The sequence below is a fragment of the Enhydra lutris genome, unplaced genomic scaffold, assembly GCF_002288905.1.
Source record: "Enhydra lutris kenyoni isolate GAN:26980312 unplaced genomic scaffold, ASM228890v2 scaffoldscaffold41, whole genome shotgun sequence".
Classification (NCBI taxonomy): domain Eukaryota; kingdom Metazoa; phylum Chordata; class Mammalia; order Carnivora; family Mustelidae; genus Enhydra; species Enhydra lutris.
In genome coordinates this window covers 9,831,890-9,854,131 of record NW_019154125.1, presented here as the reverse complement: position 1 = coordinate 9,854,131, position 22,242 = coordinate 9,831,890, and the positions used below count along the sequence as shown (strand labels likewise).

General features: G+C 37.2%; 1 protein-coding gene across 1 annotated transcript; it reads left to right on the top strand.

Annotated features, from left to right (window-relative positions):
• The first annotated feature begins 14,878 nt into the window (after positions 1 to 14,878).
• On the top strand, positions 14,879 to 21,135 carry LOC111155422 (coiled-coil-helix-coiled-coil-helix domain containing 7). Its single transcript, XM_022515569.1, has 4 exons — positions 14,879 to 14,945; positions 17,976 to 18,045; positions 19,513 to 19,611; positions 20,377 to 21,135. The coding sequence occupies exons 2-4, from the start codon at positions 17,992 to 17,994 to the stop codon at positions 20,479 to 20,481; spliced, it is 258 nt and encodes an 85-aa protein (XP_022371277.1). The 5' UTR covers positions 14,879 to 14,945; positions 17,976 to 17,991; the 3' UTR covers positions 20,482 to 21,135.
• Positions 21,136 to 22,242: the final 1,107 nt, after the last annotated feature.

Here is a 22,242-nt window from a genome sequence, read left to right as displayed (position 1 = left end):
GTTTGTGACGGGACTCACTGGACAAGATGCAGACAGGTATGAGAGGAAAGCTTTGCAGGAACTGGCCAAAGTAAAAAACATGCACAGTCAATGTGGGGTATGTCTCTAAATCCTCTAAATCTGGATCTGGAACTTAACTTGGAATTTTGGAGAACTTGGAATGATCCCGTATACTGCATTAAATTCTTTCAATTCTCCTGAATGCGAAGATCGCCAGTGACATTTCCATCTCAGAAGCCTAATATCTGAAATTAACTAAACACTATTTTCTTTTGTCATAAAAAGAATTATATTGTTTACTGAATGAAAACCATTCAAAAAGAGACACTCATTCTGAGGGGAAATGGTTTTGTTGTAAATGTATTTTGAAGCAAAAACTGACAAAACTATTCTTACTGAGATCATTAAATCCTATAAAACAAAGCTTAGGTTTATACTTTTAAAAATCTCCTTAAACTGAGCAAATTTATAATTTCCCCCCAATTCCTAATACATGGCTTAAAAATAAATAGACAGGGACGCCTGGGTGGCTCGGTTGGTTAAGCATCTGCCTTAGGCTCCGGTCATGATCCCAGAGTCCTGGAATCGAGTCCTGAATTAGGCACCCTGCTCAGCAGGAAGTCTGCTTCTCCCTCTGCCTCTGCTGGCCGATCCCCCTGCTTGTGCTCTCAATCTCTCTCTTTGAGAAATAAAATCTTAAAAAAAAGTAAGTGGACATGTAACATGTTCTAACTTGAGTCAGTGTCAACTTTATGACTGAAAATTTTATTTTTACAAATTATTTTTTTAAATAAATACAAAAATTCCAATCTGGATATAATTTAGGCTTATGCTAGCAAATTAATGTATCAATAACTAGCTTACATGGCCTGCCCATCCTAAAGACTTACTTATACAAAGTCACAGAATTCCAGTTTCTGAAATAATGATTGCTCCTTGAATACACATAATGCCTACACTTTCTATCTCACAAGACTGTGGTAAGAATGAAATGAGAGAATACAGGTAAGAGCAAAGACTGCTATCCAGCCAAAGTCCTTTATAATAGATGCATGGCATTAATACTCAAAATATTTTGGGTGATATAATTTAAAAGTCATGTTGGCTAATGATTCAGGGAGTACTTTAACCAATCCAGTTAAGTTTCTTTTTCTTTTAAACAGAAACAGTCTCTTTTTATGCTCATTTTGGTTTTGCTTTTACCGGGAAGAACTTTTCACTAAAACTCGGCTTAAAAAAAAAAAAAAAAATGCTTCTAATAGCTCTCATCTTTAAAGGATCAAAACCTCCGCTTTCGTACTTGATCAGTTTCAAGCTCTCTGAAAAATACTCGTACAATTTGACCTTATTTTAGTGAAGTAACTGATGAAGCCGATGATAAAGGTGTTTACCTTTAAAAATTCCCAAATTTCATTTTTTGGAAGCTGAACACCATCCTTCTGAACCGTTTAACTTCAAAAATCTAGATTTAGTACAGCCTCAGACACCGAAGCAGGGTATACGAAAAGATCTTTAAAATCTATAGTAATATGTGTGCTTATTTTTCAGAAGTGGTTTTGGACGTCATGGCTTGACACAAAGCACGGAAAAGGAGTGCATACAGTACAGAGGCACTGCCATACACAGGGTGGCAGCACTGAGAAGGAAATCCAGACTGACGGCAGAACGCCTGAATGGCCAATGCAGCCTCCCAAGTGTGCCTGGAATCTGATTATGAAAACACTTCTTAGACACACGGGGATTTTGGTTTTAATTAAGAAATTCCTTTTAATTCTGGCAGAGGTATTCTCCATTTTAGAAAAGCTCTCATGAGTCAGCCTCTGAAAGTGATCAATTGCACTTTTCTGAAAACAAACTGCTTTCTCTTCCTCTTCCTGCATTGACAAAAGGTAAACTGAGTAGGATTAAATTTAAGCACCACATCATACTCAGTGTTTAAGCAGAGCAACTGTATCTCAAGTGTGTGTGTATACACACATACACCCATTTTTTTGTTGTTGTTGTTGTTTTGTGGGTTTTCTTCCCTCCAATTTATTTAAACTAAAAACAAAAACAGTTCACCTATTTCTCCCACCCTCACCCCACCCTCTGCCCCTGGCAACTACCAATCTGTTCTCTGTATGTATGAGCTTGGTTTTATTTTTGTTTTGAGATATTTAAATTAATTTAACATATAAAAAAGATCATACAGTATTTGTCTTTCTCAGTCTTACTTCACTTAGCATAATAGCATCAAAGTCCATCCACACTGTCACAAATGGTGAGATTTCATTCTTTTCTATAGCTGAATAATATTCCATTATATATAATATAAAGTTTTATAATACTATATATTATATTATATACAATATTATATATAAATGCCACATTTTATCTATGCATCCATCCATGGGCACTCAGGTTGTTCCCATATGCTGGTTATTACAAATAATGCTGTGATGAATATGGGGGTGTACATATCCTTTCAAAGTTAGTGTTTTCATTTCCTTTGGATAAATACCCAGAAGTGAAATAGCTGGATCATATCGTAGTTCTATTTTTAATTTTTTGAAGAACCTCCACACTATTTCCCACAGCATCTGCACTAACTTATATTTGTACCAACAGTGCACAGCGTTCTCTTTTCTCCACAGCCTTGTCAACACTTGTGATTTCTAGGCTTTTTGAAATAGCCACCCACCAGGTGTGAGGTGATTATCTCACGGTAGTTTTGATTTGCATTTCTCTGATGATGAATGATGTTGAACATCTTTTCATGTGTCTGTTGGCCATTTGTATGTCTTCTTTGAAAAAAAAATGTCTATTCAGATCTTTTACCCATTTTTTACTTGAATTGTTTGTTTTTTGCAACTGAGTTGTATGAATTTATATATTTTGGACATTTAGACCCTTACCAGATAAATCATTTGTAAATATTTCCTCCCATTCAGGAGGTTGTTTTTTCATTTTGTTGATGGTTTTCTTGCTGTGCATAAGCTTTTTAGTCTGATGTAGTCCCACTTGTTTATTTATTTGTGTGTGTGCATGGCTTTTGGTGTCAGATTTTAAAAAATCATCACCAAAGACCTATGTCAAGGAACTTACTGCCTATGTTTTCTTCTAAACCTGGTTTCAGGTCTTACATTCAATTCTACAATGAGTGTGTTTTCCTCATTGTATATTCTTGGCTCCTCCATCATAAATTAATTGGTTATATAAGTGTGGGTTTATTTCACGGCTCTCTCTTCTGTTCCACTGATCTATGTGTCTGTTTTTATGCCAACCCCATACTGCTTTTATTACTACAGCTTTGTAATATAGCTTGAAAACAGGGAATGTGATGCCTCCAGCTTTGTTCTTCTCAAGACTGTTTCACCTATCTCATGTCTTTTGTGGTTCCATACAAATTTTAGGATTGTTTGTTTCATTTGTGAGAAATGCCACTGAAATTTTCAAAGGGACTGCACTGAATATGTAGATTACTTGGGCAGGATGGACATTTGAATATTAATTTTTCTAATCCATGAGCATGGAGTATCTTTCTATTTATTTATATCTTCTACAATTTCTTTCACGTTTTCTAGCTTTCAATATACATGTCTTTCACTTCCCTGGTTAAATTTATTCCTAGGTATTCTTTTTGATGCAATTGTAAATGGTAATTTTTTTTTCTTTTTGATAGTTCATTATTAGCATATAGAAATGCAACAGATTTCTGTATATTGATTTTGTATCCTACAACTTCATTGAATTAGGTTATTAAATTTAACAGCTTTTTGACAGAGTCTTTAAGGGTTTCCACATATATAATATCATCAGCAAATAGTGGGCAGTTTCATTTCTTCCTTTCCAATTTTGATGCCTTTTATTTCTCTCCTTTTTTTTTTTTTTTTTTGCCTAATTTCTCTGGCTAAAACTTCCAATACTATATTGTATAAAAGCAGCAAGAACAGGAATCCTTGCCTTGTTCCTGATGTTAGAGGTAAATTTTTCAGCTTTTCACCATTAAGTATGATGTTAGCTATGGGCTTGTCCTATATAGCTTTTATTATATTGAAGCACGGTACCTCTATACCCACTGCATTGAGAGTTTTTATCATAAATGGATATTGAATTTTTTCAAATGCTCTTTCTGCATCTATTGAGATGATCATATGACTTTTATACCTCATTTTGTTAATGTGGTTATTATTTTGACTGATGTGTGGATATTGAGCCAGTCTTACATCCCTGGAATAAATCCCACTTGATCACAGTATGATTTCTTTAATGTATTATTGAATTCAGTTTGCTAATATTTTGTTGGAGATTTTTATATCATGTTCATCAAAGATATTAACCTGTAATTTTCTTTACTTGTGACAACTTATTTGGTTTTGGTAGCAGGGTAATGCTGGCTTCATATGGTGAATTTGGAAGAATTCTCTCCTCTTCTATTTTCTGAGAGTTTGAGAAAGATTAGTATTAATTCTTCTTTTAATGTTTGGTAGAATTCACCAGTGGAGCCATCTGGTGCTGGACTTTTGTTCGCTGGAAAATTTTTGATTAGTGACTCAATCCCCACACGAGTAATTGGTCTCTTAGTAATGGGTCTGTTCAGATTTTCTATTTCATCATGAAACAGTTTTGGTAGATTGTATGTTTCTAGGAACTTATCTGTTTTTTTCTCGGTTACTCAAATTTGTTGGTATATTATTGTTCATGGTAGTCTCTCATGATCCTTTCTATTTCTGCAGTATCAGTTTTAACATCTCCTTTCTTCACTTCTCATTCTGAGTCCTCTCTCTTTTTTTCTTGGTGAGTCTAGCTAATGGTTTATCAATTCTATCTTTTCAAAGAATCAGTTCTTAGTTTCACTGATCTTTCCTATTATCTTTTTAATTTCTATTTATTTCCGCTTTAATATATGTTATTTCCTTCCCTCTACTAGCTATGGGCTTTATTTGTTCTTTTTCTAGCTCCTTGAGGTGTAAAGTCAGGTTGTTCATTTGAACAAGAAGATACAGCATTTGTGAATATTTATGCACCCAAAACAGGAGCACCTAAATATATAAAACAAATATTAACAGACATAAAGGAAGAAATAAACAGCCATACAACAATAAGGGACGTTAATACCTCTCTAACACCAATGGAGAGATAATCCAGACAGAAAACCAATAAGTTAACACTGGCCTTAAATAATATATTAGACCAGACAGACTTAACAGACATTCACAGAACATTCCACCCAAAGGAACAGAATACACGTTCTTCTCAAGTGCACATGGAACGTTTTCCAAGATAGATCATACGCTAGACCACAAAAAAGTCTTCAGAGGATTAAAATCATATCAGGCATCTTTTCCAACCACAGTGGTATGAAATTAGAAATTACATGAAGACAACTGGAAAATTCACAAACATGTGGCAATTAAGCAGCATGCTACTGAACAACCAACTGGTCAAAGAAGAAATCAAAAGAGAAATAAAAGAGACAAATGAAAATGGAAATGTAACCTACCAAAGTTTATGGGATGCAGCAAAAGCAGTTCTAAGAGGGAAGTTCATAGCGATGCCTGCCTGCCTCAAAAAACAAGAGAAGTCTAGTGCATATTTAAAAAGATTACCTGAGCTATGATTAAAAGTGCTCCAAAGTAGAAACTTCTTTTAAGAATATGATCTTGGGAACAAAACTGCTGTTATTAAATACAAGCAGCTCAAGTGTTAAACTAATTGTCTTTATTATGTTATAACATTCAAAAAGAGAGACTTTTAAGGAAAACATCTGTAATGCTACTTAAAATGAACTAAGATAGCCCTAAGAGTCTAAAATGCTTAATGATTAAAAATTTCAAATGCAGTGGATATTCAAGTGACATAGATAAAAACAGTTCTAACACATTATCACATTCTTCCTTCAAAAATAACTACAATAAACAAATATTATTTGATTCTCTAAGTAATTTTGTGCCTGTATTTGAAAAACATATTCTCATTGTGTGAAAAGATAGATGTTTATGAAATTCTACAAACTGTCAGATAATTATATGTATTCACTTTGTTTACAAACTTCTAGGCATATAAAAATAAATTCAGGTACAGAACAGCTTTCAATTAAAATTCCCTAATTTCAGTAGTACATCAAGTTATCCAAATATTTAAAACCTTCATTCTATATCTAATTATATCTGTTACATGATAGTTATTTCCATTTTGATTTATAATTAAATATTTTACATGTATTACCTTTTAAAATATACTGTATGTGAAATTATTGCTAAGGAATATTTGTCTTATACTTTGTTCTTAAAAAGAAACTGAAGCAAATTACCTTAAAAGTTAAGCCTGATATATACACACTTTACACTGGGCATAGTTAAATCAGTTATTTGTTTATATGACAGGAGCTCTGAGGATGCTCAAATTTTATGAAGCATTAAAAGAAAAACATAAAATATCACCAACTGCTGTTAGAAGAGTACCCTGTATTTGTAGGCATTTTCCTTCTTTGAAACATTTTAAACTCTTCCAAATAAGAACTACTAGAGCTGCTTCCACAACCCCTGGTATAATTTACCTACCTATTTTCTTATATGTCTAATTCTATTTTAGAGCTGAAACCCTTAGCATTTGAATAGTGATTTGCAAACAAAATACTAATATTAGAAAAGTAACATAACCAAGGTTGAAATTTTATCCAATTAAATGGCCTCAGACAATAACAAATTAGAAAAACACATGAAAAACATTTTCTCAGATTTACTTAGAAAATAAGTTTAGAAATACAAGGAAAGTAAATTCATGTTTGAAATATAGTCTCTAATCAGATATGCTGGTTATATTAATTTTAATGTTAAAATAGATCTTACTCAGCTATATAAAGACACAACTCTCAAAAACTGCAAATTTAGAACAAATTCAATTTTAAAGTAAGGGAGCTAATTTCTCTTCTTTGGAACAGAACAGGTATAGGAATTATATTTAGGAAATACAAAAAGCTTAAGAAAGGCAATATATTCTTAAATAAAACTGTATTTTCATTTCATTTGCTAAAGTTGATTTAAAAAAACAACAACCCTGTTATTCTAACTCTTTTAGGGTATGATGAAAAGTGATGTGGGCACTACGTAATTCCAGCTTTAAGACAATACAAGAAAATAAAATCAAATTACTTAGAAAATGTAGCAGACTAAAATTCAGCTGGTGTCATTTTTAACCTGAACGTTTGAACGACCTTAATCCGCCAGGTTCAGTTTCTTAAAATTCTCCTGATGGAGAACGATTCAATCAGCTTTTTATTAATACACCTTCAAGTGAACAAAACTGATTAAAACATTTTCTCAGCTTGCCTTCTAGCCAAAGAAGCTAAATCCCTCATTCTCTGATCGATTTCTAGTTTAACAGTCTCCAAAAATGTATCTCAAAATTAAAGGCTCTAATATCTAATTATTGATTAAAATCATAGAAATTTAAAAAAAACTGATGGCAACCGTTTAGCTGTAGCATTTAATCTGAGAATATTTCCATATTCAGAAACCAAAAGATAGGCTATCATAAGTAATCAATCTGCATACGTTCAATTTCAGTATAGGTTTAAGACAATAATTCAAGTGTTTGATAACTCCAAGTCTAAAATTAGCCTCTTATTCCCAAAAAAGGTAGACTTCAAGACTCTGCAAGGGCAGATCATCATTCACAATCTGTAGGGGATTTGGTTACCCTTTAGGAAAAGATGCCTCCTCTACCCTCAAAATATTTTCTTAAACTAAAGGAAACTTCCACACCAGAACATAACACTATAAGAAGTCTAGATCCTCCTTCAGAAAGTCAATTGCTAATTAATAAGTAGGAAAGAAAAATTTCCTTTAACTGTCAGCATACACCTAAAAACAATCCAGAAATTAAGAATTTTGTTGACTGTTCTTATCTTTACCTTTTGAAAAGCTTTTTAAATGTTATTAAGTGTGTAGGAAATGATATAAATTGCCCTAAAAAAGCCCACAAAGTACCTTGTTCTTAGATTAAGTTTTTAAAATCCATTTCATTAATCTAACAAAGCTTTAAACTTTCTGATGAAGAATGGAGAAGATAATTTTCAATATTTTCTAAGATTTTTCAGAACATTTCCCTAGGTACACATTTAAAATAATCTTTAAAATATTTTTAAAATATGAAAAAATCACTTTTCCTTACTTAAAAATAAAGAATTGAAAATAACCACTACAAATTATTCTTAGAATTTAATTTAGTTTAATCCAAACCTAAGAAGATACGGAAGAAAGGCTTTGGGGAAATGTATTTTTAAAAGGTTATTATAAAGTCAGCAATTTGTATTGGAAATACTCTCTTATAGATTCCCCTAATTATCTCTCCCCTTTCAGGGGCTAAATTTATTATTTTTGCTTTGTATGTAGCTATTCTTTACTCAACGTAAGTCAATTTTTAAATTTGCCATGATTTTTATTTTATTCTGAAATTCTCATCTCCCTATTTCTTTCCTATTAATTTTGGACATTTTAGTCCATTCTTATATTCTCATTACACACTTTCATTCTTTAAACTCTTATTTTTAAAAGGCATCAAATAAACTTTCTAACACCTCCATAGTTCTAGGTTTTCTGTTTTTAGATTAGGAAAAAAATTCCACTTTAAAAAAAATGCAAGGAAACATTTCAAGCAAACTGTTTATCCTATTAATCTAGGACCTAATTGCCTAAATTCACTCACTTTACTTATTCACACACATTTCTTAGGTAGTCATCTCAAATTCCCAGCACACACTGTGGTTAGTTTTAATACCATGATCCTGCAGTAACTCTGTTTACAAGACATCCAGGGACTTTTAAACACTAACAATTTTAATGCAGTATCACACCACTTCACTTTTTCAAAATGAGAAATTATTTGTTTTATAAAAATGGATTTCTGTTTTCTGATAAGCATTAAAAAAAAAAAAAAGGCAAAAGCCTTAACACCCTAAGGACTACAAACGACAATACATACACAAAACAAAAATACCAAACATACAGAAAACAAAAATACCAAACCACCCTTGGTAGTTCCCCAGCACCCTAACCTTGTCAATACCACTCTGGAAAGAGGAGGCAGGGACAGGTGTACAAACTGAGTAGCATGCAAACCACTGGACAGCAGGCCAAGTGATTTAAAAGTAAAAACCAACTTATGCCTCTGTCATAATTTCTAGAAGGCTTTCGTACATGTATATTTCTTACATCAAATGTTAATAACTATACACTAACACTTTTATAAAATATTATGACCTACACTTTTTCATTTAATTTCTCTTAATTAAGCTTGAAAATTAAATTTGCTAATAAAATATAAAACTTGTCCTATTATAAATGAAAAGCAGTAATAGAGTAGATGCCAGGTTCAGGCATTTCAAAAAAATTAGACACTGAAATATATGCAAAAAGTAAAAATTAGCTACCTCCAAAGTGATCTTATCATAAAATGGGAAAGAATTCCCACACATGAATCCTAAAATCATAGTTAACTTTACAGTTTATCAATCTGATGTACCCTGCCCTCATACTTAACTTATTTGTAAATACTTTCACAAGGCTACCTAAACATTTACTAATTGGTTAAGTATGCTGCCTACATTAATTCCTGTAAAAATTAAAGAAATTAAAGGTCCACTTTTGTTTTTTCACAGTGGCTGATATATATCGAAGTATTTGATGTTTCAGAAAAGGTGTTTATCAGGTCCTTAAAACATTTAAAACATGGCTCAAGGGACAATTTATAGCCCTTTTACCTTTAACATATTCACTATCTTGGATTTTGTTGAACACATTCAGTTGTTTTTTCCTTCTTCTGAAACTCTTCCCTTACTCAAATAACTAAAGAATCTAAGATGTTATCAACACAAAGAGAAAAAATTTATATTTATTCCTTATGCATTTGGAAACACATCAAAAAGAACAAGTATTCCACGTAGTTTGAGTAAACTTTCAGCAAAACTTTTTTCCTGGGTGTGTGTGTGTGTGTGTGTGTGTGTACGTAAATGTGTGTGTAACAGGTAATTTTTTTGTACATCTTAATTTCCCAAAGAACAGAATTCTAAATAAAAAATATTACAACATTCCTAGAAGGAACCAATATTTTGATTACACAACTCAAGGGGCAAATGATTATTGAAACAAAACTTTAAAGATGGTTACAGATACAGCTTAAAGTTATCTGGCTTTTCAAATATCTAAGACAGGAGCATTACATTTCATTTAGCAAACAACAATTTAATCCTTAGAAAGGAAAATTTCCAGAATACCAACCAAAATGTGTATGGCAACAACCAGCATTATGTTAAAAATAAAGGAAAAAAAAAATCCCACCTTTGTAGTATATTAAAATACAAAGAGTACCCTTAAAAATTTAAAATTATATTGATAAAGGCAAATTCATTAATTTATTTAGCTGTAGATATCTGTTTATTAAAATATTTTGGTTATAATAAACATACAGACATGGGATTTTTTCAGTACTAGCCTATATCTATAAATTATCTTCCACAACAGCTAAACTCTTTATAGAATTTCAAATGGCAGAATTAGGCATATAAATTTCAAGTAATAATCTCAAAGTAGGAGGTTTCGCTAACTGTAACTGGAATGAAGATTTTGAATATACAATATCTTTGGATTATTTATCTATAAATTATCTTCCATAACAGCTAAACTCCTTATAGAATTTCAAATAGCAGAATAAGGCATATAAATTTCAAGTAAGAATCTCAGAGTAGGAGCTTTCTCTAACTCTAATTGAAATAAAGATTTTGAGTACACAATATCCTTGGATTATTTCTTTAAATAGGTGTAATTTAGTGGTAGCTTCAGAAAAAGTATGTTCAACAGACATTATATCTGAGACATTAAAAAAGCCCAATACAACCAATTCAAATTAGATATTATGCTATGCTCTACCTAAATAAGACTCTCCAACGAATTCAAGTTTTTATACTTTGTGCACTCTCAATGCATTTTCTAATTCAGATAATCAGCCAGTGTGTAAAACCCAAACATGAAGAAACTTATACTACCCTTTGTGAGAGAGGAAAAAAATCACAATGACAGCACTTTTACTTAGGTTGACAATAAACTAATCATAACTTGAAGTGTCCAAACAAACTGAATAACTCAATGGTCTAATGTAATTGGAAGAAATATTTTTCCTTCACTCTTACAGAAACTGAATTTATTTGTTATTAGTATCTAGTCTGTCGAAGTGGCAACTATTAAGATCCAAAAGTCTCATTTATTTTAAACAGAGAGCCTAATTCTGACTACTTATAGTTAATGTAACTTTCTTCAGCCAAAGTACAATAAAAATGTAAGAGAAATTTCAAAGGTTGTATAAATAATAATGGCATTCTGAAACCTCTGGACAGATGATTATTTGGGGGAAGGGGAAGTTTCCCTTTCCCATTGATAATTTAATCACTTTTCAATCAGTTTTGATTTAACAGTGGTTCATGGGAATAATTTTTAATGAGTTCTTAGAAAGGTGTAATTGCTTCCAAAATCAGAAACCACAAGATGATGTACTCAAACACTATGCCGATGTAATGCTGTTCGGGAGGTATTTACAGAAAGGTGCAGATAGGAGCTCAGTTGTGAACACATGTTAACATAAAATGGGCTTCAAAACAATAATCTGTTTGTACAGTAGGGAAAGAAAAAATAGTCTGTATAAGATATACAAAAACCCAGCTCTAATTTTAATCTATTTCTATAACTCATAAAAAACAAAGGAAAATAGGCATTTATTTCAAAACTCCATATACCTGTGGAAAACGGAGCACAAGTCAATTCTATTTGAGATGAACCTTAATCTCAAACAGAATTCAGCTAACAACATATTTTAAATTTTGAAAATATTGTGAAAATGTCAACCATTAAAGTCAACAGTAGTATATGATCAGTAAACATTTCCTGTTAAATAACACAAATAAATTCAACTTAAAAGATGCAAACTGATAGGTCTCAGGATTTTAAAACCTTTTAATTTCAAAGTAGCAGAGTTACAGCACATGTATAGGATGGGCTTTAAAAATGGGTATGCGTAAACTTTTCCATGGTGTTGGTGTATGTGCTTTTTTTCTCCCCTTAAGGAAATGCCTACTGCTTACAGTGTAAAAGAATCTCCACCATTCTGTCTGCAGTTTTCAACCAGAAGTCTTCAATGTACCTTAAGCCAAATTGAATATTAGGTATTTTACAGCTTTTATAAAATGGCTGTAAAATCACATTATGGGCATACACAGCTCTTTGATCTTACTGCACAGAATTCATACTGTTCAATAATGCTATACCATTACACCACACACCTTAAACTATTTCCATTTTTCCACAAATCCTTCCAAAATCAGCTTCCAAAGCAAAGAAAGGTAACATGAAAAGTTCCTGGGATGCTTGTTACACAAAAGAACAGCTTGGATACAAACTAATCTACACAATATCCATCTTCTGTTGAGCCTGTTTATCTCTCCTTTCCCTCCATCACTCCTAAAGGTGGGTGCATTTGAGTAATGGAAAGAGATGGCTCTTACACCACCACACCCTCCCAGCACCTCTGCCTTTGGTCTTCAGACAGTGATTCAGTGCAGGTGATGAAAATCATAAGAAAAGAGAAGCTGTCCCTTTAAAATGCCCTGCTCTGTCCCATATCCCACGTGGAACCAACATCAGCAGCACTTTCCCATTAACTTCAATGTGATGCAAGAGGCACCATCCTTTTATATACGTAAAACCAGAAAACTTCAGCTTAATATTCTTTACAGAGGATGAACAGGTGAAGCAAACGGGTCAGGAAGGGAGAAACCAAGCAACGCCCCACCCCTCCCCAAAAGGTGCTCCAGTCCTGCACTCCAGTATCTCTGTGCAACATCACCTCTCTACCCCTCCTCTGTAGAGCCCAGTTTAAAGAAAGGAGGGAGCCACTAACAAAACCTGAAACATAAATGCGACGAAAATGCAATCTAAAGCCGGAAAGGTTTATTCTTCCAATCACACATATTAACTCTATTAAGAAAATGGCATCACTTTTTTTTCCACCAAAAAAAAAAAAAACCCACCCCGCAAAGATCATTAAAAGAGAGTTATAAAATAGCAAATATAGTGTTTATCTTATCTCAGATCAGTCCACATTACCAATAAGTTTAGCAGTTTCTGCACTACCACCTCCCCCCTCCCTCCCCCTCCTTCTCTTGCATCGGATTTTCACGTTTTCTCATTGTCGGTTGAGTTATAAAAGGCTTTTGCCCTTCGAAAGTTTTAAAAAATAAATAAATATTAACTCCTTGGTCCCTGCAAAGTCAAAATGGACTTCAGGGGAAAGGCGGTTCATACTTCTACCTTTAGCGAGAAAAGGGGGAGCATCCCGGATTTTTAGGGATTTTTTGCGATTTTTAAAAAATTTTTATTTGGTTATATGCCTGAGTTCTCCCTCCATTTTGGTTGTTTATGATACTGACAACAAGCTGTCCCTGCTCTGTGCAGATCTCCTGCTTTCATTTAGCACCCCCTCCCCCTACCCCCGCCCTCGCAGCCACACATCCAGGGCTCACACCTCCCCGCAGACCCCGCACCCCGACCCCGACTCGCCCACCTGAGGAAAGGGCAAAAACAAATTCATTTCTCCAAAAAAGAAAAACCTCTTTTGAAAAAGGGGCAAAGTTACCCCAAGTCACTCAAAGTGCCCCCCAAATATTGCCGACTGCGGGTTTCCGCCAGGCCCTTTGGGAAGCGACCTTCCCCCGGGATGTTTTGGTGGAAAATGCGGAGAGTTTACTCTCAAAACTGAATTTATATTAATTTTTCCCTTATTTTTCGGGTCTCTAATGTCTTCCGCTCTCGCTGCTGCCGCTGCCGCTGTCACAATATTCACAGCACCAGAGAGGAGGAGGAGGAGGAGGAGGAAAACTTTTCAAACTTTCCAGACCCTGAATAAAGGGTTTTTTTTTTTCCCACCGACCTCACCTTTGGGTCTCCAGCCGCATCGCCCCCTGCCCTGTCAGAAGCGACTTCGGGAGTCCCCACACCCCCGCTTAATTATTTTATTTTATTTTTTATTATTATTTTTCTCTCTGGGGTCCTGAGCAGGGGCTGAGAGTAGCACAAACTTTTCCTCCTCCTGCCGCCGCTGCTGCTCCTCTGCCCCCTCGGCTAGTCCCATAATTTAAATAACCCTGATATTTCTCCCGCTAAACGCCTCTCCGCCGCCCCGGACCCCGGGAGAACTCACCGCGGGGCTTTAACATCCTCCCTCCGGCCCGTCCGCCGCCTTTACACCGCCCGCGGAATTTCTAATAATTTTTTTCTCATATTTCGGGCTGGACGCGGCGGGCCTGGAAATTGTTTCCTTACGCCTCTTTCCAGCAGCCATTGTAGTGTATGCGCTGCCCCTGCAGCCCAACTTGCAGCTGCCGCTGCCGCCGCCGCCGCCGCCGCCGCCGACGTCGCGCCCACCGCCGCCTCCCCCGGCCTCCTCGGCCGCCGCCCCCGCCTCCCGCCGGCCCGCCCCCGGTCCCCGCCCGCCGCTGTGCCCGCCCCCCGGGCGGGCTCCGCCCCAGGGCCGGCCACTAGGCGTCGCCGCCGCCAGGGACGGGCTCGCCGATTGGGCTTTGGTGCCGCCCATCAAACCAAAGTGTTAAGAGGCGGGCCGCGGCGTGGGGGGCGCGGCGGGGCGGGGGATAGGGGCGTGGCCGGGCGCCCAGCCCCGCCCACTCCTCCCACCTCGGCCCTCCTCCCGCCAGCTGGAGGCGGGGCGAGACCCGCCCGCCCCCGCCCAGCAGGGCCCGGGAGGGCTGTCAGTCTGGCGGCGGCGCGCGTTGATTGGGCCGGCGGCCGCCGGGGAGCGGGGGCAGCACGTTGGGATGCGCGCTACTTAAGGTCCTGCTGCGTGAGCCATTGACGTGTTTGGAGCTGGAGACAGCCTGGGAGCTGGCAGGGTGGCCGTCCGAGGTGAGTGGTCCCCCGCCCCTCCTTTCGCGGCGGCTGCGGGGATGCGAGAAGAGAGGAGTGTGCACCTGGGTCACCGCGGGCCCGAATCCTTTCTTTCGGCGTGAAGCCGCTGCCACCAGGCCCTGCCTCAGGGCAGGCCTTTTCCTGTCGCTTCTCCTTTCCACGACACCGGTTTGTTCGGGCTGGAGACGAGGAAAGTGACCCTCGCTCTGCCTGGGCACCCCAGCTCTTCCTTTACCCTGCTTCTCAACCTTTGGGGCGTAATTGCCACCCCCCCACTCCCAGTTTCCTGCGTTTTCCTGTCCCTCTACCCTACTCGGCTCCATCGAAGGTCAAAGCAAGGTGTGTTCTGTGCCCGTCGTCCACCGTTAGACCGACAGGCAGCATCGCGGAAGGTCGCGAGACTGCGGACTCGCACCTCCAGTTTCTTCATTCGACTTCCCCAACCCTCCCCGCCATGCTATGCCCACTTCCTGACCCTGCCTTTCTGCACTCAGCAGTGGGGTAAGGGCTTTAGGTTCTCGCATAACGTATTTCAGTTTCGCTAGTTGCATCTGCGTTTTATCAGAGCCACAGACCCCTGCCTTGGCTCTGACCAGCATGTGAGCATGGACGTGTTCAGTAACGTTTTCTTCCTCTGGGGATGTGAACTGTGGGGATGTGAACTGGATGGAAAATCAACACATACTTTTTAAAGCAATTTGCCTTTTGGAGAAGGTGTTAGAGTTATTCCTCAACTGTGCTGTGCTTTTGCGGCCCCTCAAATCTTTGGTTTTCTTTCTGGCTGTCCTTTGCATGTAGAGCTCTGTAATATTTGTTTAGTGCCTTCAGAAAGTAAGCAGGCAAGCCATCTCTGGCAGGACACTCTATCTTCCCTTTAGCCCTTCTCCTCCTTGTAAACAGGCATTTCCTCTTCATTTCCAGTCGATACGTGAGGATTCAGGCAAAGAAGGTGACATTTAGAAATCCAAACTTACATTGACTTGTATGTAGAATCCGGAAGGGAAAGGAAAGGAAATTGAATAAATTAATCCTTCAAACCTGATTTGTGTATATATGATGTTACCTAGATGTTATTTTAAAAGAATTCTTGACTGATAATGATAATAAAATGCAGTGAAAGTGCATTTTCATATAAGGCACGCAATCAGAGTTTTGTGTATGTCTCATTATTGTTGAGATTATATATAAGGAATATAAACAGCTAAGTAGAATTCTGTGTTCTTACATCATAGGATGGATGTAAAAGAGAAGGATGTGGTTTTACTTAGTACTGTTATCTCTTAGTGAGAAGTCAAGCGAGCAAAAGAATTGCGTTCAGGAGAGGAAGAAGCTTCTAGATAAAATTGAATAGCACCTTGAATTTCGTTTTTACCTAGATGCTTTTGTTAGCTAGGTGTATTCATGTATTGTTCAGGGAAAATCATGAAATGTAAGGATTACTTAGAAGATTCCTAAAAGTGAAGAACTGGAATGACTAAACTTTTCTCTTTTAGCCTGGACACCCTGGTCTCTGAACTGGGTGACTCTTGATTACAAATACCTCCACTTTTTAGGAGCTTATGGGGTTTGATTGATTTTCCTGAATGTACCTTATTTCTTTTACCATGACTGATATTTTTTGACCGTGTCATCTAGGGCAAGAAAAGTAGAAACCATTTCATACAAAAATTCTGACCTTTGTCTGGTTATACTGACTGATGCAGTTTTTTATTGGGTGGTGTTGCGTAGGTCATATTGCGTTGCCGCTTGTTTCTCCTTCCAGTTTTAGGTGGAAGATGGTTAAGGTAGAAGAGAATTCGAGAGTACATATTAGCTCAGCTCCTTAAACTTAGTGCAGAGCATTTAAAAATGTTTGTGGGTAGCTCATCAATAGTATACTGATATAGTGGAATGAAAAAATCACTTTGAAATATTAAATAGTTTGTTGACTATTGTTTTTTTAATTTTCTTTTAGTTCCTTTCTATGACATGTTTTCAAAGATAATAGGCATACCAGTTTCAGATGAACTCCGTTATAGAGATCAGTTTTCCTGGAACATAGTTGACATATATGAGTACTGTGTGACTTGACTTGGAATCACTAGGTGGCTCTTAGGGAACTGTGATAATCTTTAATTGGTGAGGACTTCTGCAGAGCTCTCCATGTGTAAGGCTTGAGTTGGAAGATTAATGAACCACAGTAGCATTTTGTGACTTCCTTTAACCCAGGGAATTATCAGTTAAATAGAAGGTACCACTGGGAGTAAAGTTTCAGTTTTTCTTTTTTAGCTTTTCAAAATGCCAACTAAGCAATAACTTTGTTTTTTAGTATATTGACCACCCTGGTGCTGGCTACAGAGTATGCAGTTAGGTTTAGTAAACAAATGTTTTTGCTACTGTTGGTTCGTACTATTTGTTCCACACTTATTTTGTATAATGATCAAATGTATAATAAGGAAGTAATCATTAGAATGCATGCTATATTTGGGAGGCCTAGGTGGCTCAGTCAGTTAGGGATTGGACTCTTGATTTCAGCTCTGGTCATGATCTCAGAGGCCTGGGATTAAGCCTGGAAGGGAAGCACACTCCCCACTCAGCGGGGAGTCTACTTGTCTCCCTCTGCACTTCCTGCCTCCCCACACTTGTGCATATTGGCTTGCTCTCTCTCTCTCTCTCTCTCTCAAATAAATGAATAAATATTTTTTTGAAAAAGAATGCATGCTGTATTCTTAGTTTTTTTTAAAATGTGTTTATAGCTTAACTTTTAGAAGTAAAGATAAACTAAAACTGAACTATAACTGAACTTTCTTCCTGGACATTATAATCAAATTTCGGTGGATTAATTTAAATACGGCCCTGAGGCACCATGGCAATTCAAAGGAAAAACCCAACCAAATATTTATTCTCATAATCGAGAGGGCATACAAAGTTCCTTACTGGATAAGCATCCCAATATTAATTTTTCAAGTACTCAGGGGTCTAATGAGATGTATTGATTTATTTTCTGTCATTCACTGTGTAACTCTTTTTTCTAACATCTCCCTGCAGTAAGAAAAGTATTAGGATGCCCATGGTAGCACGGAGGCTGAGAGATCCTGACATAAACCCTTGCTTGTCGGTAAGGTGATTTGCTTTTAATTTTCACGAGTATTAACTTGGAAAAACAGACTTGTGTTCTTACAGGCATCCATTTTCTGAAGTTCTTGAATAAAGTTATTTCTATACAAAAATATTCCTGGCCAGCATATCCTTCTTTCACCAGAGCAGTTTTAGGTATTCATAATTTAGGTAACAAAGATCCATCCCCTCAAAGTTTCCGTTTGTATAGTGTGCAAGCATATATTTGCCACTGTAACACCAGACGGAATATGTAACACCAGGGAAAGTCTGTAGTCCAAAAGTGGAAAGTGGCAAAGTATATTTTTCAACTGCCACTGAAATTTGTTTTAATAGCAATAATTTCATCCTGTCCTTGAGACAGCCTGGCGATGAATAGGGCCTATAATGGAATTTGCCTATTTAAAGCCTAAAGCGTCCCACAAGGGTATCATGTACACAAAATGTTTTGTTGTAATAATAAAGTCTTACTGGCATCTGTTTGGTATGACTAGCAATACTGACTTGTGGCTTTGTCACCCTGGAGTTGTCACCCTGGAGTAATGCATTCATCAGACTGGTGCCATTCCCTGAGCCAAATGGCATTTTTCAAATGCACACATTCATTAAATATTTGGCATAGAATTTTAGCTTTGTTTTGTATATTTGATCTGTTTTGAACAGCTTTATTAAGTTTCTTTAGATAGACCATGTTTCTTATCCGTGAAGCAAATTACCTACCCCTTGAGTTAAAGCTTTCCTTTAGATGAGCTCTCAGAATCATACTTTTCATTTTGAAGTTTGTTATCCAATCTACTTCCAGTTTAGACAGCTTAATTTTAATTCCCAAATGGCTCTTACCTTTGAACTCACCACCCTGTGTTGCTCACTTAGGTTTTGAAGTGATATTAATGATATCTATTAAAACTGCATGCATAATAGTATATGTACTTGCATAATGGAGGGAATGATAGCCAAAAATACATTGAGATGAGTGGTGTTAATTTACATTGCCTTGATGTAGACCAGTTATTAGCAACTTACTTAGGATCTTGAAACAGTCAAGTCAAAGTGAGAACTTGGAAAAGCAGGACAGCTGCAATCTGCTTTGGGAGATTGGGTTTTGATTCTCGCTGTGCAGTAGTGATTTTCAGCACCTTGTACCTTGCCTCCACTTCTTTGTTGAACGGTAACTGGGGTAAATGATCTCAGTCTGCACCCTGGCTCAAGTTCCCATGATCAGATATTCAGAAAACTGACTCAGACTATGAAAAGGAAGATGTCTGCCCTGAGCAGAATGAGTGCTGGGATGGTAGGGAAGATAATTCAGTTTCTGTTCATTACATGCTCGTTAAAAGGAGCAAAAGGGAATGAGTTCGTATTATCTGTTCTGGAGGGAAGTGGCTTCAGAAGTTTGGGGGTTTTTTGTTGTTTTTTTTTTAGATCCCATTCCACCCTCTTTAAATGATGCCTTTCTTACATATTAAAGGAATCCGATGCTTCTACCCGATGTATGGATGAAAATAACTACGACAGGGAACGGTGCTCCACTTACTTCTTAAAGTATAAAAACTGCCGGAAATTCTGGGTAAGCCTAGCTTGGTTAGCTTTGTGTTAAAACTCCTCTCTTAGGCTTGAAACTGAAGCCCCAAATTAGTGCATACCCACAGTCCCTTCTTGGTGATGGTTTCCCCTTCTGGGGAAACAAGTTTTTCACTCTCCTCTGTGTTTCCTGAAGGATACTTGCGAGCTTTTAGTGGCTGCCTCCTCCTTCTCCAGGCTGGAAGAATGCAGGTCTCCTATGGGTGGGTCTTCCTATGAGTGTTTAAGAGCTGCAGCCCTAACACAATAACCTTGTTTTAATTTTAGTTCTGGGGATGAACAGAATGGAGAGCTTGCTTTGTCATAATGCATTTTATGCTTCCATTTCTGCCTTCTCCTTTCCCACCACCTCTCATGGTTGTTAAAATGGTCCCATTTTTCTTGAGACATTGGTGTGTGACTTCTGTATCTGAGCACTAGATCCAGCTACTTCCTTTCCAGATCTTCTAAGTTAACTGTTGCTTTCATGTAGTAATTATTTAGTAGATCCTCTGGACAGACTGGACTCTTGTGCTCCCGCACTTCAGTAATGTATATTCCCATCCCAATTACCGTCAACGTAGTTGGAATGGTCACTTCTATTTAATTAGTTTGAAAACATAATCTGAAGTCCTAGAATTAGTTTTTTGGTTCCTCTTTACACTTGGTTTTTAGAATTTCCTCTTTGAGGAAGTAGTGGCCAATAACTGGCAAATGAGTAGCATTTGATATATGACTGATTTGGATTTCTTCTTTTTATACTTACGTGCAGAATTCTATCATGGTCCAGAGAAGACAGAATGGAGTGACACCATCTATGCCTACAGCAGCAGAAAGAGATGAGATCCTGGGGTCGATGGGAAAGATGCCTTACTGACTGTTTGCATTAAAATTGTTTATTTAATTTAGAAGCAGATGAATACTTTCAACAAAGATTACCGTAATCTTTTAACCCCTTTTAGGCCTTACCCAGACAGATCTTAAATTCTACAAGAGCAGATAGAGTTAATTTAGCCTTGCGTCCTTTGTGTTTGCCCTCAGTGCTGTGAGATAGTCTGCCAGTGCTGACTGTGCCATGCTGCTGAGTTCACATGACTTGCCAAAGGTAAGGGAGCATTAGGAAAGGTGATGGGAGGAGTGGAGCCTTTCACCTGGCTAACAAGCAAAGGTAACAGGTAAACACTTACTGGCAGTGAAAGGATGGTGGTTTCCAGGGATGGGAAATGACGCGAGCAACAACATGGTGGAAAGAAAGCTCAAGCTAACTTTGGAGAGTGGTCTATAGGCTGTTTAACATAGAGTTTAAGGTGGTTGGAGTGGCAGAACAGAGACTGGAAGGTAAGTTCACGGTGGATGAGCAGTGGGCCTCAGATCTCAGGCTCAGCAAAGTAAGACCTCCATGCTCATTTCACTCCCTTGTCTTTGTTTAAATCAGAGTAGTACATTAACTGGGCAGGGAAGAAGCGGTGTGGGAGGGTTGTCGAATAAATGGCCTTCAAAAAAACTGGTTTTCTTTCTCTTTTTTTTTTTTCTTTCTTTAGGGAAAGGCTTTAGTTAAAAGATTCTGTGACTAAAATCCATACATACTTGATAACTTGAAGGCCTATACTCTTGAAGCACAGTAATGGGAGAGAAAAAGATTTTCTTAGAAGGGGGATTTCTGTTCGCAGGAAGAGGTGGGCAAGGAAAAGTATGAACACACTGGGATGAGACTAGAGCTCCACTTCATTTTGTGCTATAAACACACAAATATTCAGTATGGTGATTGGGGTAGGTTGTGTGGCAGCTCTCATATCTACCATGTTTTTAAATCCAGTTTATTTCATTTACAGGCCAGTTTTAGAACCTATTATTTAATAAAATTTAATGCATACTAAAAAAATCAATGAAAACAAATAGCTCGTGTCCCTTCTCTTTATCTGGTGCTGGATCAAGAGTGTTATTTTAAAGGCTGCTGACCACAAACTATCCATCTCATTGGTCTAGTCCAAAACCCAGGTCAGATGTTTTTAAGCCATATGACCCTGATTGTTAAATGTGATTCTATTTGAATAAAAGTTGGATTGTTTGAGAAACGCCTTGATTTGTATTGATTGCTCTAAAAATGATGGATTAAAATAGGACCTGACAAGAAACTAATACTTGTGTGACAAGCATTTCAGTATTTTAAGCATGCTGTTCAAGGGTTTGGAATTTTACTGTCACCTCTTTAAATGTACCTACCAATATCAACATTTATCCAGGAGCTATTTGTCTTGGCCTAGCCCTTTAAAAAAAAAAAAAAAAATAGCAAGTTTATTGAGATACAATTCAGATACCATATAAATCATCCACTTAAAGTATACAATACAGTGATTTTTAGTGTATTGACAAAGTTGTGCAGCCACCACCACAATTGATTGTAGAGCCCTTCACTCCAGAAAGAAACCGTAAGCACACATTCATTTCTTCTTAACACCTCCCTTTCTCTTCACCTCTCCAACACTTAGGCAACTATTTTCTATCTCTAGAATGAGCTATTCTGGTCATTTATAGGAATGGAATTGTATAGTATGTGGTCTTTTGTGACTGGCTTCTTTTACTTGGTCTAATGTTTTCAAGACCCATTCATGTTACCTGTATCAGCCCTTCATTGTTT

What these genes read in the sequence shown, in the direction of transcription:
- LOC111155422 (XM_022515569.1), top strand. Translation starts at nt 17,992, where the DNA reads ATGCCCATGGTAGCACGGAGGCTGAGAGATCCTGACATAAACCCTTGC. An exon ending in ACATAAACCCTTGCTTGTCG is followed by an intron (nt 18,046 to 19,512) that starts GTAAGGTGATTT and finishes TACATATTAAAG; the next exon opens with GAATCCGATGCTTCTACCCG. An exon ending in AAAACTGCCGGAAATTCTGG is followed by an intron (nt 19,612 to 20,376) that starts GTAAGCCTAGCT and finishes ACTTACGTGCAG; the next exon opens with AATTCTATCATGGTCCAGAG.